The sequence below is a fragment of the Mustelus asterias genome, chromosome 5 (assembly GCF_964213995.1).
Source record: "Mustelus asterias chromosome 5, sMusAst1.hap1.1, whole genome shotgun sequence".
Lineage (NCBI taxonomy): Eukaryota > Metazoa > Chordata > Chondrichthyes > Carcharhiniformes > Triakidae > Mustelus > Mustelus asterias.
Window position 1 is genome coordinate 22668633 of NC_135805.1, and position 17624 is coordinate 22686256.

The 17624-nt window shown below is 40.3% G+C and overlaps 1 protein-coding gene across 1 annotated transcript in view; it reads left to right on the forward strand.

Annotated features, from left to right (window-relative positions):
* LOC144493399 (serine/threonine-protein phosphatase PP1-beta catalytic subunit) overlaps positions 1–15666 on the forward strand; it is a 97396-nt gene extending 81730 nt beyond the window's left edge. The window contains exons 4-8 of the mRNA XM_078212263.1: positions 1299–1403; positions 3605–3676; positions 8540–8691; positions 9053–9187; positions 14131–15666. Coding sequence (XP_078068389.1) covers positions 1299–1403; positions 3605–3676; positions 8540–8691; positions 9053–9187; positions 14131–14235 — 569 coding nt within the window. The 3' untranslated portion in view covers positions 14236–15666. The remainder of the gene's footprint in view (positions 1–1298; positions 1404–3604; positions 3677–8539; positions 8692–9052; positions 9188–14130) is intronic.
* The last annotated feature ends 1958 nt before the right edge of the window (positions 15667–17624 follow it).

Sequence of the window (17624 nt, forward strand, 5' to 3'; positions counted from 1 at the left end):
GGGCCAGTGGGCTGACGAATGGCAGATGGAGTTTAATTTAGACAAATGCGAGGTGATGCGTTTTGGTAGATTGAACCAGGGCAGGACTTACTCAGTTAATGGTAGGGTGTTGGGGAGAGTTGCAGAACAAAGATATCTAGGGGTACATGTTCATAGCTCCTTGAAAGTGGAGTCACAGGTGGACAGAGTGGTGAAGAAGGCATTTGGCATGCTTGGTTTCATCGGTCAGAACATTGAATACAGGAGTTGGAACGTCTTGTTGAAGTTGTACAAGACATTGGTAAGGTCACACTTGGAATACTGTGTGCAATTCTGGTCACCCTATTATAGAAAGGATATTATTAAACTAGAAAGAGTGCAGAAAAGATTTACTCTGATGCTACCGGGACTTGATGGATTGAGTTATAAGGAGAGGCTGGATAGACTGGTACTTTTTTCTCTAGAGCGTAGGAGGCTTAGGGGTGATCGTATAGAGGTCTATAAAATAATGAGGGGCACAGATCAACTAGATAGTCAATATCTTTTCCCACAGGTAGGGGAGTCTAAAACTAGAGGGCATAGGTTTAAGATGAGAGATACAAAAGTGTCCAGAGAGGCAATTTTTTCACACACAGGGTGGTGAGTGTCTGGAACAAGCTGCCAGAGGTAGTAGTAGAGGTGGGTACAATTTTGTCTTTTAAAAACATTTAGATAGTTACATGGGTACGATGGGTATAGAGGGATATGGGCCAAATGCGGGCAATTGGGATTAGCTGAGGGGTTTTAAAAAAGGGCGGCATGGACAAGTTGGGCCGAAGGGCCTGTTTCCATGCTGTAAACCTCTATGACTCTATACCTTAGATGGCGGACAGGATTTTTTGGGGAATTCAGCGATGGTAATGCCACTGGCTGTCAAGGGGTGATGGTTACATCCTTTCTTGTTGGAGATGGTCGTTGCCTAGCACTTGTGTGGCACAAATGTTTCTTGCCATTTGTCAGCCCAAGCCTGGATATTGTCCAAGTCTTGCTATAGTTGACCATACTGCCCAATTTTCTGGGCTTGGATTGTGTACATTCTCATAATTGGCAATATTGCAATGCCACATGTGAGATAGCATGGTTATGAAACCATTGATCGCTACTTCCTGCACCATGGAACAGTCAAATGGAGTTTGTAGCAATGAGTTCCTGATCTCAGCCAGACTGTCAAATGATGCCATTCCTCACAGGGCTGGAAGGGTTTGGGGTGAATAACTTAAACTGTCATGCTGTTATTATTTGATTCCGCTTTTTAAAAAAAATTTATATTATTTGCATAGGTAAGAGGCGTTTTAATATCAAGCTCTGGAAGACATTCACAGACTGCTTCAACTGTCTGCCAATTGCAGCCATTGTGGATGAGAAGATTTTCTGCTGTCATGGAGGTGAGTTTCTGTGACTTCACCACAGCTTTCTCTCTTTTTTCGAGTGTCAGTTTTGCCTCACGTTGAACTATGGCCATTTCAAACTATTTTAATCTCCAATGTTGGAACCTCCTCAGTTGTAGTGAAGATAAAAGCACAAGAGTTGGTGAAAGATTTGATGTTTCCAATTGTGTAACTAACTACATTGCTGTGACTGGGGGCTAATTCTTTAGGAACATAATGCGTGTTTAGGACAAGCAAAGGCAATTCGGCCCATAGCTTTTAGGAAGCTTACTCTCTTGGCAGCATCATCCCATTATATTTCCTAATCCTTTTTGTTTCCACTGCTATACGTAGCAGATTATTGCAAATGTATCACTCTTGTGATAAACGTGGTGATTTTTTTTTAATATAACATTTTCAGAAACTATAACGACCTATTACATTTAGACTTTCCCTAATTTATTTCCAATTAGGTTATACAACATTTTAAAATCTGTTCAACATTAATGCATCTCAAACAGTTGAACTGAAAGTTCCATTAATATTTTAAAAATGAATTATTTCCAGGAGCTGAGAAGGAAAATCTTGAAATTACTGAATAAACTGTAGTAGATTTTTTGATTTGATTTATTATTGTCACGTGTATTAACACAGTGATAAGTATTGTTTCTTGCTTGCTATACAGAGCATACCGTTCATAGAGAAGGAAAGGAGAGAGTGCAGAATGTAGTGTTACAGTCATAGCTAGGGTGTAGAGAAAGATCAACTTAATGCAAGGTAGGTCCATTCAAAAGTCTGATGGCAGCAGGGAAGAAGCTGTTCTTCAGTCGGTTGGTACGTGACCTCAGACTTTTGTACCTTTTTTCCCAATGGAAGAAGGTGGAAGAGAGAATGTCCGGGGTGCGTGGGGTCCTTAATTATGCTGATTGCTTGGCTGAGGCAGTCGGAAGTGTAGAGAGAGTCAATAGATGGGAGACTGGTTTGCGTGATGGATTGGGCTACATTCACGACCTTTTGTAGTTTCTTGCGGTCTTGGGCAGCAGGAGTCATACCAAGCTGTGATACAACCAGAAAGAATGCTTTCTATGGTGCATCTTTAAAAGTTGGTGAGAGTCATAGCTGACATGCCGAATTTCCTTAATCTTCTGAGATTTCATTTAACTAGAACTGGTCTAAATAGGCACATAGTTACAGTCAATCTATAAATTAAGCAACCTTTTAAACCATTGCTAGAGAATTTTATTTACTTAACTGCAGTTTCCTTGGCATGCAGCTTGATTTATCCAGGTGGAGTCAGAAAAGTAGGTTAATGTACACACAAAATAGTCAGCAAACTGGAGTAGAGAGTTTGATTGAACTAGGATATAAAGCATGTTGCACTCAGCAAACCATTTTAAGTCTTCCATGTGCAAATGGCCACACTGAGCAGATGATCTGTATAACAGTGGTAACTAGACAGACACTAAGCAGCCAAAGGTCAGAAGTGAAAACCTATGGGTGGCAAAGGCAGATAAAAAGTTTATTGGTCATAAATATGCTAATATTAGTGATGTTACTGGCAGCTCTCTGAGGGGCAATTGGAATGGAAAGTTCCAGCTGTGAAGAGAGACTGGCTAGGCTGGGATCGTTTTCCCTGAAGCAGAGGAGGCTGAAAGGGGATCTGACAGAGGCATGTAAGGTAGGATTGATTGTAAGAATCTTTTCTCCATGGCAGAAGTATCTTAAGACCAGGGCGCTTGGGTTTAAGGTGAGGAGCAAGTGGTTTAGAGGGGATCTGAGGAAAAACAATTTCACCAGAGGGTGTGGAAATATGAAACGTGCTCCCTGAGAGGGTGGTGGAGGCCGGTACACTCGCAACATTTAAGAAGCATCTGGATGAGCATTTAAATCGCCAAGACATAGTAGACCGTGGATAGAGTGCTGGTAAATGGGATTAATACAGATTGGTATTTGATGGTCAGCATAGACATGGGCCAAAGGACCTGTTTCAGTGCTGCATGACTGTGACTGCTTATTTGATGCAAAGCACGATTCAGTGGTCTATATATTATGGGAGGAAAAGAAAGAGAATTCCATAGTCTTGAGATATTAGGAAGGAAGTAGTTTGATTAGATTATATTGCTGAATCACAAATTCAATATAGTGAAGTGTCCAGCACACGTTATTTCCACTAGGAGCCTTATTTAACTCTTATTAATCTGCTGTTTTCCTTTCTGTAGGACTGTCACCAGATTTGCAGTCAATGGAACAGATTCGCAGAATCATGAGACCAACAGATGTTCCTGACACAGGTAAAGCCTGTCAAAGATCTCCGTGCAGCCTTCAGTATTTTGTTGTGTTGAATATTTCAGTGTGTTCTGAGAGTCACTTTGCCAAGGATTGGGCATGCGTGTGAATGTGGTAGACTGATTTCAGAAACAATTATTTATGTTCAAATGACAGCTTAACTTTATACTATTCGTACTAAAAGTGATAAGTACTTGCCTTCACTCAGCACCAGAGAAGACAATTTGCTACATGACTTGCATGATGCAAAAGCAATATTGCAATCTGCCTCACGCCTCATAGTACCGTGAAGGGCTTTGTTTAAATTTAAGGCCGCATCACTCTTAAACTTTCTATGAAATCTGGCCCAGTGGATGCTTTATTGTCAGATTACTAATTAACCCTGTCTTATTGCAAACTGTTAAATGTAAAATAGCCTGTCCCCTGGCTCAGTTCAGATGCTGTAGAAAGGATGTAAAGTTAAGATGGTGGTTAGACATCTTGTGAAATCATCTTTGCTGTTTTGAGTGGAAGCATCCAAAATTTTCCAGATTTATAGGAAAATATTGTAAAGGTTACTTTGCTCCTGTGCTGTTGTAAAAATGTGTTACTTATTATGTTTCTATATTCGGTCTCCTTTGGAAAGAAATAATTGAGTGAGCTCGGCCTTTTCTCCTTGGAGAGACGAAGGATGAGGGGTGACCTGATAGAGGTGTATAAGATGTTGAGAGGTATTGATTGAGTGGACAGTCCGAGGCTTTTTCCTAGGGCTGAAATGGTTGCCACAAGAGGACACAGGTTTAAGGTGCCGGGGAGTAGGTACAGAGGAGATGTCAGGGGTAAGTTTTTCACTCAGAGGGTGGTGGGTGAGTGGAATGGGCTGCCAGCAAAGGTGGTGGAGGCGGATTCGATAGGGTCTTTTAAGAGACTTTTAGATAAGTACATAGAACTTAATAAGATATAGGGTTATAGGTAAGCCTAGTAATCGCTAAGGTCGGGACATGTTCGGCACAACTTTGTGGGCGGTAGGGCCTGTATTGTGCTGTAGTTTTTCTATGTTTCTATGTGTGTGGCAAAAGTACTGTCCTCAAAAATGTATTTAAAAATAAGCACACTAGTCTGCAATTTGACCAACTTTGAGGTGAAGACTAAATAATATGATAAATATAGCCATCAAAACACTATACAAATTGTTCAATAGTCGTTAGCTTCATCAGGATTAAATTAGCACAAACATCCTCTCTCTTGGCATTGATGTTTAGCCCAGGTTTGAACAGCCTTTTTTATTCAGTGTAATTGAAGTACAATGTAAGACGCATGTGATAAATTTTATGACGGGTATTTACAACTTTAGTCTTTTCAAACAGTGAACTCTACATTTCACTTGAATTGAAATCTTTTTCCCCAGCTGTTCACAATATACATTAATGAGTTGGACGAAGGAATTGAATGCAATATCTCCAAATTTGCAGAAGACACTGAGCTGGGTGTCAGTGTGTGCTGTGAAAAGGATGCTAAGAGGCTTCAGGGTGACTTGGACAGGCTGACTGAGTGGGTAAATACTTGGCAAATGCAATATAATGCGGATAAATGCGAGGTTATCCACTTTGGTGGCCAAAACAGGAAGGAAGATTATTATCTGAATGGTGGCAGTTTAGGAAAAGGGGAAGTGCAACATGACCTGGGTGTCATGGTGGAACAGTCGCTGAAGGTTGGCATGCAGGTACAGCAGGCAGTGAGGAAAGCTAATGGCATGCTGGCCTTCATAGCAAGAGGATTTAAGTATAGGAGTAGAGATGTCTTACTGCAGTTATACAGGCCTTGGTGAGGCCACCTTGAGTATTGTGTGCAGTTTTGGGTCACTTGGTCTGAGGAAGGACATTCCTGCTATTGAGGGAGTCCAGTAAAGGTTCACCAGACTGATTCTTGCAATGGCAGGACTGACATGAAGAAAGCCTGGATCGACTGGGCTTGTACTCACAGGAATTTAGAAGAATGAGAGTAGATCTCATTGAAACATATAAAAGCTTGATGGGACTAGACAGGCTATATGTGGAAAGAATGTTCCCAATGTTTGGGAAGTCCAGAACAAGGGGTCACAGTCTAAGGGGTAAACCATTCAGGACTGAGATGAGGAAGAACTTCTTCACTCAGTTGTGAACCTGTGGATTTCTCTACCACAGAAAGCTGTTGGGGCCAGTTAGTTAGATATGTTCAAGAGGGAGCTGGATGTGGCCCTTGCAGCTAAAGGGATCAGGGGGTATGGAGAGAAAGCGGGAGTGGGATACTGAAAGTGCATGATCAACCATGATCATATTGAATGGTGCTACAGGCTCGAAGGGCCGAATGGCCTACTCCTGCACCTATTTTCTATGTTTAAAGCTTTTCAGTAGATTTTTCCTAGAAAAGCAATTTTCATATTTTCTCAGTTTTTACAAATATATTAGCCCACTTTTATTTTAAAAATAAAATATATTTCTCACCCCACCTCCCAAAGTCTCCACTTTGTACTCCATTCCAAAACAAGGGGATGCAACCTTAATTCTCCTCATTCAAGCCCACTTTGCACCATCATAGTATACCAGCAGTATAACTTTGAAAGCTGGTTTTACTGCAAATAATGTTTAAATGAATTTGATGGGTTTTTTTCTTTTTGGCCCATTGATAAAATCATTGCGCTTGGATTAGCAGCCATTTTGTGAAATCTTTCCTGAAATTGGCTTAAAACATATGCGTTACATTTCGAGGTCATTTGGGAAACATAATTGCAATCTGGCCTTTGTGCTTGGGAGCCAGTGACATGAAAAACATTACACTGTCCCCTGTCCAAAGTATTATGGTGTAAAATGCATAAAAATTGTTTCATTGAAGGCTGTCCACGGTCTGTATTTTGAGTGTCCATTATTTGAGTGCCTCTTTCATAATATAAAGTATCTTGAACTGCTCTGTTGTGTTTGTATTTTATAGCTGTCTGTCAATTAGTGTCCATTGGACCAGGTTTCAATGTATAATTTAAGATATGCACTTGGTACCTTTTTTATGGGGCACTTTTATATTGGAGTTAAAGTTTATTGTTAGTGTCACAAGTAGGCTTACATTAACACTGCAATGAAGTAACTGTGAAAATCCCCTAGTCAACACACTCCGGTACATGTTCGGGTACAAATTGAGCATGCCCAAAGCATCTAACCAGCATGTCTTTCGGACTGTGTGAGGAAACCCATGTAGACACAGGAGAACGTGCAGACTCCGCACAGACAGTGACCCAATCTGGGAGTTGAATCCGGGTCCCTGGCGCTGTGAGGCAGCAGTGCTAACCACTGTGTCACCGTGCCACCCCAACATCAGGTGTATTGTTCTCCCAAGAAACAATACTGTTGTAAATGCATGTGATTGTAATTTACCTCCAGTGGCCTACAAGAGGATGGCATCCACTGAAAAATAAGTGGTGATTTTAATTTTTTCCTATTTTTTTATGATCTCCAAAGGTACCAATAAAATAAAAGTAGCTACTCATTATCTGCCTTCTATGCTGCCTAGTCAGCAATACTCTTAATAGTACGTCTTATAGTTTCAAGTTACGAAAAATTTTGACTTGTATCACATGCCTGGAAGAGACGTTTTTGGAAATTGTGTGAAAGAGCTTGAGGCAATATCTTATACAGATGAGGTGCCAGTGAATCTCTTTGTTCAATGCACAATATGTGGATTTTCCCATTTAGGGTGATGTAAATGTTAGATTGCTCTGCAGGAATGCATCCAAGGCATGAGATCATTGAGAAGCACAGGCCTCCAAAACAATCTCATTCTCACCATGGCAATGTGCAGCACTGTGCTTTCAAACATCAATAAACATTTTAACATTGTACAATGACAGGAGAACACTAACCATGTTAGAGACTGTTTTGTTCTCCTGCAGTTGATGTAATTTCACAAGATTATTGATGGTAAGAATGCACCAAATGGATCCAAACCTGAATGCCATTTTTAACCTTCAAGTTACCAAATAATAATATGAATATAACATTTGATCACCCTGAGCCTTAAACCTGAGTCAGATTCTTTTCAGTATTAATAAATCCACAAGAGAACTCTTATCCTCCTCTTGCCCACAAAAGGCTAATCTCTGCAGATTTCTTAGTATCTTGTAGAAACAGGCCAATTACTATATCCATGAGCTACTTGGGAGGATATAGTGTCACTCTCACTAACAACGCAAGAACAGGAGTAGGCTGTTCAACCCCTTCAGCCTACTCCGTCATTCAACTAGATCATGACTGGTCGTCTACCACAATGCCAATTCCCTATATCTCCATATGCCTTGATAGCATTATCTAGAAATATATTGATCTCTATCTGAAATCAAGAAATTCCCTATGTTAATGAAGAGGTATTGACCAGAAGGCCATAATTCCCATTCTGGAGGGGGGACCTCATTCAGAACTCTTATCTGTTTGAGAGATGTCTTATCCTATTTGCAGGTACCTAAGAATAAATGATTCAGTGCCCCTTCTGAGTGGGGCAATGTTAGTGAAGAGGGGAGAAGAATTTATTTTATGGGAGAAAGGCAAGCCACTAAATCTTAGTTAACTGTAGTTAGAAGTGATGTGGCTCATTCCTTTACGGAATGTTACTTTTTCTACATGTTAACCTGTGACTTTTTATGCATTTCTGCTCTCCAATGGCTGCCTCCAGCCCCCATATATTGGAATAATTTAAAAGCGACCTAGAAAAGTCTAATGACTGCACAGTTTAATGGCACCTGAAATTCAGTAATTGATGTGTTTTCTGAGAATCCCTTCATTTTTATTGCTTCAGCATGCTGACTTCCCAGTGGGGGAATCCTTCTGCGCTTTTAATTCATTGACATGCATCTGTAATCTTTTCAGGTTTGCTGTGTGACTTGCTGTGGTCAGATCCTGACAAGGATGTTCAAGGTTGGGGTGAGAATGATCGTGGCGTGTCTTTCACCTTTGGCGCTGATGTCGTCAGCAAATTTCTCAACCGACATGATTTAGATCTAATATGTCGTGCCCATCAGGTAAAAAAATACTGTGAACTATCTTTATCAGCAACTGTGAGATGCTTTTGGATTTCGAGGGAGATGGTGGCAGCGTAGTAGTTATGTCAGTGTATTTTCTTTTTTCTGACGCCATTCATAGATCTGGCAAAGTTGCTTTAAATATCACAATCGAAGTGCCTATGGTTCCATATATGTTACTGCAGCAGAAGCAAGGAGTTTACTTTCATTATTTGTAAGATTTTGTGACTTGATTGATTACATATCATCCAAAGAATTTATCTGATTCCACTTTTTATTCTTGGTGTAGAGTTTTTGCATGAGTCTAGTTGGGGAAAATTCAAATCTTGCTTGCTGATGAATAAGCATTAATGTTTTACAGGTGGTTGAAGACGGCTACGAATTCTTTGCGAAGCGCCAGCTGGTTACTTTGTTTTCTGCTCCAAACTACTGTGGCGAGTTTGATAATGCGGGAGGAATGATGAGTGTCGATGAAACATTAATGTGCTCTTTTCAGGTACATGTTGGTCAAGCATTAAGTAACCTCTTTTGTGGCAGTGTGAAGTCTGTTGTACTGTTCAATTCAACACACTCATCAGGAAAAGTGAGTGTGTCTTGGGAACGAAACGGGCATACCTTTGTGTTGGATGATAGATCTGTTGACTTCCTCCAGTTAACACATGAATTCTTAAAGAGGTTGACTTGTTTTGCCAGTTGGAGGAGGATATGGAGCTACTATTATAGGAACCAGGGGTAATGGTGAGATCCATGCAGCTGTGATCCAGAAGTTAGTCAGCAGTGCCCATGATACTTAACTTATGCTATTGAAAAAGGCTCTTGTGGCCTCCTCTTCCAATACCCATTAATTTTTGGGGTGAGGTGAAAAATAATATTTTTCCAAATAAGCAATAGGTGTCTGACTTTCCGATTTTAGGTTGGCCTCTGCGTGGTTTTATGTGACACTTTAATTCTTTAGCCTTGAATCTCAGCATTCCTTCATGTTTAGACTCCTATGTCACACCTTGTAAAGTCTCTTTGAAAGTCCATGTATATGCAACCACTGCATTTCCCCATTCACTATATCTGTCATCTACTCCAGGGACTCGTAACCGAGCACAATCTTCGTTGCTGGAATAAGCATGTTGGATGCATCTCAGTTTTTCCTCCTTCATATTTAGTCATTTTGTCTTTTAAGATTCCAAGATGTTTCATACTGCAGGTGTTAAATTAACTGGCCCTTAATTATCCAGGTTAGCATTGTCTGTTTTTGAAAATGGGTATCCTGTTGTCCAGCCTCCAGTCCTCACTCAATAGAACCCACAAATATTAGCCATCATTTTAATCTCGCCTAACCTGTTGAGTTAGGGCCTCGTGCCCAGTTTTTAACCATCTGATTTCCTGCTCAAGTGAAAATGGAGCTAGGTGTACATAGACAGTCTAACCTGAATGCCCTCTATTTTTAGCAGGTAGGCGAGGTTCAAATTGGAGCATAATTTCTTTTGCCTCTCTTTCTTCTCCCTTTCCTTCAGAATCTTTGGGTCCCAGTATATTTTCCTTTTAACTAACTGCTATAATATATTTTACTAACAATCATTTTGCTTTTGACCGATTTCAGGATTTACCTCCACAAGCTTTTACATTTGTAAACATAGATGCAAAGTATTTACACATTCCAGCAGATTCCCATTCAACCTCTGCAAAATTACTATCTTCTCAGGCATTTGGTAGGGGATGGGGTGGAAATGGTATGCGCTAGACTTAACGATTCACTAAACAGCGCTGTGTTCTATGGCAGATTAACTCTCATGACTTTTTTCCTTCCCTTTCCCCCATTTATTTTTTGGACCATAGGAAATAGCAATAGACGTAAACTGAACGGCCCCTTAGAAACATAGAAACTAGAAGTAAGAGTAGGCCATTTGGCCCTTCGAGCCTACTCCGCCATTCATCTTGATCATAGCTGATCACCGAATTCAATATTCTGTTCCCCCCTTTCTCCCAGATCCCTTGATCCCCAAGAGCTATATCTAATTTTTTCTTGAAATCAGACAATGTTTTGGCCTCAACTACATTCTGTGGTAGCGCATTCCACACATTCATCACCATCTAGGTGAAGAAATTTCTCCTCGCCTCAGTTCTAAAAGGTTTACCCTTTATGCTCAACATATGACCCCTAGTTCTGGACTCTCCCACCATTGAGAACATACTTTTTGAATCTACCCTGTTAGAATTTTATAAGTTTCTATGAGATCCCCTCTCACTCTTCTAAACTCCAATGAATATAAACCTAACCAACTTATTTTCTCTCCATATGACAAACCTGCCATTCCAGGAATCAGCCTGGTGAACCTTCGCTGTACTCCCTCTATGGCAAGGGCATCTTCCTCAGATAAGGACATCAAAACTGTACACACTACTCTTGGTGTGGCCTCACCAAAGCCCTATACAATTTCAGCAAAACATCCCTATCCCGATACTCGAATCCTCCTGCTATGATTTCCACCATATTGCTACCAAAGTGGATAACCTCCCATTTATCCACATTATGCTGCATCTGCCATGCAGATGCCCACACATTCAGCCTATCCAAATCACACTGAAGCATCTCTGCATCCTCTTCACAGCTCACCCTCTCACCCAACTTTGTATCATCTGCAAATTTGGGGATAATACATTCAGTTCCCTCTTCCAAATCATCCCAGCTCAGATCTCTGCGGAACCCACAGTCATTGACTGCCAATCAGAAAAAGACCCATTTATGCCAACTCTTTGCTTCCTATCTGCTAACCAGCTTTCTATCCATCTCAAGACATTACCTGCAATCGCATGTGCTTTAACTTTATATAGTTATATTGTTCTCTCTGGAGCGGAGGAGGCTGAGGGGAGACTCAATAGAGGTTTATAAAATGATGAAGGGGATAGATAGAGTGAACGTTCAAAGACTATTTCCTCAGGTGGATGGAGCTATTACAAGGGGGCATAACTATAGGGTTCATGGTGGGAGATATAGGAAGGATATCAGAGGTAGGTTCTTTACGCAGAGAGTGGTTAGGGTGTGGAATGGACTGCCTGCAGTGATAGTGGAGTCAGACACTTTAGGAACATTTAAGCAGTTATTGGATAGGCACATGGAGCACACCAGGATGATAGGGAGTGGGATAGCTTGATCTTGGTTTCAGATGAAGCTCGGCACAACATCGTGGGCCGAAGGGCCTGTTCTGTGCTGTACTGTTCTATGTTCTATCTATGTTCTATAGTAGTCTGTTATGTGAGATCTTATCGAAAGCCTTCTGAAAGTCTAAATAAACCACATCCACTGGTTCTCCTCGGTCAACTCTACTAGTTATTTCCTCAAATAAAATTCCAATAGATTTGTTAAGCATGGGCAGCACGGTAGCACAGTGGTTAGCACTGCTGCTTCACAGCTCCAGGGTCCCGGGTTCGATTCCCGGCTCGGGTCACTGTCTGTGTGGAGTTTGCACATTCTCCTCGTGTCTGCGTGGGTTTCCTCCGGGTGCTCCGGTTTCCTCCCACAGTCCAAAGATGTGCGGGTTAGGTTGATTGGCCAGGTTAAAAATTGCCCATTAGAGTCCTGGGATGTGTAGGTTAGAGGGATTAGCGGGTAAATATGCGGGGGTAGGGCCTGGGTGGGATTGTGGTCGGTGCAGACTCGATGGGCCGAATGGCCTCCTTCTGCACTGTAGGGTTTCTATGATTTCTATGATGATTTCCCTTTTTTAAATCCATGCTGACTTTGTCTGATTATACCACTGCCTTCCAAATGGCGAGTTATGAAATCCTTAATGATAGACCCTAGCAACTTCCCCAGTACAGATGTTAGGCTCACTGGTCTATAGTTACCTGTTTTCTCTCTACCTCCCTTTTTTGAATTGTGGACCTATATTAGCTATCCTCCAATCTGTAGGAACCAGTCCAGAGCCCAAAGAATTTTGGAAAATAACCACCAATGGACCTACTATTTTAAGGGCTACTTCCTTAAGGACTCTGGGATGAAGATTATCAGGACCTGCAGATTTATCCACCTTCAATCCCATCAATTTCCCCAAAACCATTTCTTTACTAATGCTGATTTCCTTCAGCTCCTCACCCAAACATGTTTCTCTCAGCACTTCTGGCCTATTATTCATGTCTTCCTCTGTGAAGATTGAAGCAAAGTACAAATTTAATTCGTCAGCCATCTCTTTATTCCCCGTTATGAATTCTCCCGTTTCTGACTGTGAGGGCCCTACATTTGTTTTTGTCAACCTTTTTCTCTTAACTAATTGTAAAAGTTTTTATAGATATGTAATGTTCCCCACTAGCTTGTTTTCATGCTCTATGTTTTCCTTCTTAATCAATCGCTTGGTCCTGTTTTGCTGAATTTTAAACTGCTCTCAATCCTCAAGTCTATTGCTTTTTCTTACCAATTTGTACGCTTCTTCCTTGAATCTGAATTTATCTCTAATTTCCCATATAAGCCATGGTATGGCCACCACTCTTGCGCCAAACAGGAATAAACAACAGTCTGGGTGACTGAGATGACTTCTCCTAGAATGCGCCTCGTTGAAATCCCTGTGCCGCCTCTGCTGGGTGTTCTTGTCCCTTGAGCCTGTTCTACCATTGAGTATGGTCATGGCTGATCCTCTCCCTCAACTACACGTTCCTGCCTGCTCCCCATATCCTTTGGTTCCTTGAGGTCGCAAGTCTGTCTATCTCGGCCTTAAATATATTCAACAACTCAATATTTTACAATGCTCTGCGGTAGAGAATTCCAAAGATTCACGAGCCTTTCAATGAATTAATTTCTCCTTGCAACAATCTTGACCATCTTTTACGCATCCAAAATAATTTTGTTGTACGTACAACGATACTTCCTAGAGCATTTTGTTACTCTGGCCTGTTGGTAAATGAGTTTTCCCTTCTGTTCTTATAATGTCTGAATCATATTTGTGGATGAGCAATTTTCTGACAGCCCAATCTAACCTTCTAATTCCTCCATCTACTCGGGTACTATTTCTAGGAAGAAAATCGTTGAGAGGTTTTCTTCTAAATGTCTCCTCTGCATGAATTTTGCAAAGTAGCGGGGTGTCTCCCAATGGGAACATGGTGGTCCTTCTGAGGATCAGATTTGAAGGTGCCAGGATTGTGTTGATATTTTGGATTTTCTAACCTGCGTATTAATATGGTGCTCCCTTCGTTTTGAATTCTTGAAACTGGAATCTTCGGGCTTTTTGGCTTTTGATCTCCATTATGTGTCACTGTGTGAGATTTCTTCTTCAGCTTTGCATGTGTTTTCATTGTATTTTTTTTGAAGTACCTTATGACACTTTATGTTAAAGGTATGATATGAGTGCTTGGTATTGGAAATGCCACGTACATTTTGAACTTGTATTTCAGCTACCTCAATTCATCCCATTATTGTTCTGATTCATTAAATGTGCGTTTTATGTCTATTTTTAGATTCTAAAACCTTCTGAAAAGAAAGCAAAATACCAGTATGGAGGTCTGAACTCTGGCCGCCCTGTTACACCCCCTCGCACTGCAAACCCACCCAAGAAGAGGTGAATAGTAAAAGACAGCCCCAAACACCTTATCATTTGTACACAGAGAAAGTTACAAGTATACCAGTTCATATTCTAAAGTATGTAACCTGTAAGCACCGTTCAACCATCTGCTACTGTCTTTGTGAGCCTCAATGCTTGTAAAAAGAAATTAAATAACTAAGTCTTTTTGAAAAAAGGTTTTCCAGTAAATACGCAGGTGTGGCATATTGTAATGTAAATCAATGTAGTACAGTAACCAGTGCATTTTATTAATACTTTGTTCGGGCTGGGATGAAGGTTAACTAAGGCTGGGATGAAGGCTATTTTTTTCAACCTTCAATCTTTATCTGGTAATCCCCTTGAATCTTCCAATGAAATTTACTGCTTCTGATTTGGTTATTTATTTGTGAAATATGTACCTGCAGATAACTGATATGGTATCGGCGCCATCATGGCTTGTTGGGAAAAAAACTACAGTCTGGTAACTAGAAGTGCATACAAGGACTGCAGTAGTTCACAGTTAACCAGTCCATGGGGTGTCTCATGTTGGCACCAGTCTGGTACTCAAACCAATTGATTGTTGCTTATTATCCACCATTACACTAGTTTTTATACAGCGGCATTTATTTACCCTGTGGTGATTCTCCAAACTAGCTTCCAGGTAATCTATATGGTACTTAATTTATGAAGAGGTTGTGGGGGGAGAATTGAATATCAATATTAGAAAGTAATATTGGTATTTTATTATCAATATAGCAGCAAACGTGTTGAATTAAGTTTTATTTGATACGGTTAAAAGCCAGAGGAAGGTTCAAGGGAATGAGTTTTTTTTTTCCTAGCTCTAGAACTAAATGCTTTAATATGGTTTTGTGTAGGGCTGCATGCGACTTGTGGCTCCCATAATTTCCTGATTTCATTTGCACATGCATGACCCAGTTGGTATCTGATCTGTTGCACATGATTTTGTGTGACCAGTGATGGCCCACAACAGAAACTTAACCAAGAACTCCCAAGTCGCAATTTTGTTTTCAAATTCTAAAGATCCATCCCAGTCCTGTGAATTTACATCATTGTAGGGAGGGAGTGGGAGGGAGGAGGAGGGAAGGTTTGGGGGGGGGGGGGGTTGGGGGCGCAGGGTGGCTGATGTTTGCTTGCCATTATTTGGGATGCCAGGGAATTTGAATGTACACATTAAACTGATAGTCTACAGGTCTGTCCACAATTGCATGATTTACTCATGGATATAGCAGCCCTTGTTTTCATGGATTTGTGTTTGTATTCTGAAGATTGAAACTGTAGCTTTCCAAAGGCAAAATCTGGAGTGCGCCGTCTTTGAGGGCTTATTCCCTTATTTATGTAAATCAGTTATAATGAAACCTGAGGGCGTTATTCTGTTGACATTGTTTTGTTAATTTCTGTTGTTTTCAATACAATCTTATGCCTGATACAATGATTTTATTGTTTCTTTTCTCTGCAAAGTGTTGCTGTTTCATGCGTTAACCCTTGCGCAGTTGGTTGCTGCATCAAAAAGCCTCCAACTTTATTTGAAAAATAGGTAGAATAATGTAAAACTTTAACTGACTAAACTGATTTTGGATCATAATTGAAAAAGGGAAGTGCCATGCCACTTGTGATAGACTGCTTAAAGTGGGGCTTCCTTATGTAGTGCTTTTTTTTTCATTTGTTTCATTTCTTGCAATACTGGATACTGATGGTACCGTGTTCCTTTAGAGCAAAAGATTTGGATGTTGCTGCAAGTCTGGCTTTTCACCTTGCCAGATGGCGTCATGAGCTTAGGGGGATATACAATATTTCTCCATTTACTGTTTGCACTGTGGGGGGGGTAAGGTGTTTAAGATTTTTATAATCTGTTCATGAAGTAGGCACTAAATAAAAATTGTAGATAAGGTATTTATTTCTACAAATTATTTTAAGAACATAATGGTTGAGGCTTAAAAGAAAGCGTATTTGGCTTGAAACTCAGTCCTCTGACATCCCAGCTTTTCCGTTTTAACATCTAGATGCATTTTCACTATAATAACAATGTTTCTGTCTGTCTTGTGCTGTCCGGCTCCCAGATTATTCTAAACAATTATTACACGTTACATAAAGAAATTTGTTTTAAATGTACTTACTTTGATCCTACTCTCCTGACTTACTGCGAGTTCACTTTATCTTTACAATTTTACATATCGCAGTGAGATCCTTCCGTAGCCACAGTGTTAGAACTTGAACTTCTCTCATCTCTTATAATTTATCCCCCTTGCCCTTGGGATCACTATTCGTACCTTCTCTATTGCAGTGCCCCCATATGTGGTCCAAGCAATACCTTGTAAATCATTAATTTCTGGAAACTTGCACAGGTACATTACTGCCTGACTTTATATCCTCACACTCGATTAGCCTTCAAATTGTTTCTGCCCTGTTATTGAGGTATAAGAAGTGAATTTATGATTGCCCCCAGATACCTTTCTAAGTATTCTTGTGAAAATTGAATTCCATTCATGATACACTTGAGACATGTTTATGGATTAATGAGGAATACTGCTTACAGCTACCCCGTGTTAAATGTCAGTTGCCATTTATCTGACTAATCCCTATCTTTTGTTGAATGCAGTTCTGCTGCTCTTGCTTTATCATCGTCAGAAATTTGCTAGCTTGTTTGGTTTTGTAGATCATGGGCAAATGTCCAAACATTAACCCCTTCAACACAAGTTTTCTTCCCTCTTTCTTTGTTCCCCTCGCTTCTGAAGTCTGACCATATGCCTCACTTATCTATTTTGTCAATTTATTGCCCTCATGAGTTTAATTTCATTTTAAATCTTTCTAGTGGAACGTTTTCAACTCAAAAGTTCGAATAATTGTTTTCTTGGAGTTGCCATTTCTGTATATCCTCAAAATTTCAGAAAACTTATTGAGCAAGATCTTTCCCCTTCTCAGTGAATGCTGGCTGTTAATTTACTAACTAAATATTCCTCTGGCTCCTGCCTTATAAAAGTTTTGAACACTTTGTCTGTAGATGAGGCTGATGGCCCATGTTTCGCCAGCATTTTAAAATATTTATTAAGTATTTTTTTCCTCCTCCTCTTCACATTATGAATTTTGAATTTTTCTTAAAATATACTGATTTTCATCAAATATTCAGGTCTTTGAGTAAGTCTTGCCAAATATCAGTTAAGATTTACGATGGTGAGGCTATAGTGGATTCATCGGCCCTTAACAATAAATGGGACCGTGCTTATGTTTTTGTAAAAATTAAAAAAAAATCCCTTTGAGAATTTGGTCACCTTCCATCTAGGAGCCTATACCAGATTTTGCATCTGTTGGGTTTGTTTTAGACCCATTTATTCATCCATCAGGAGCGAACATTGTGCAACAGAAGACCATTTGGACAGTCAAGACTCTTGAAAG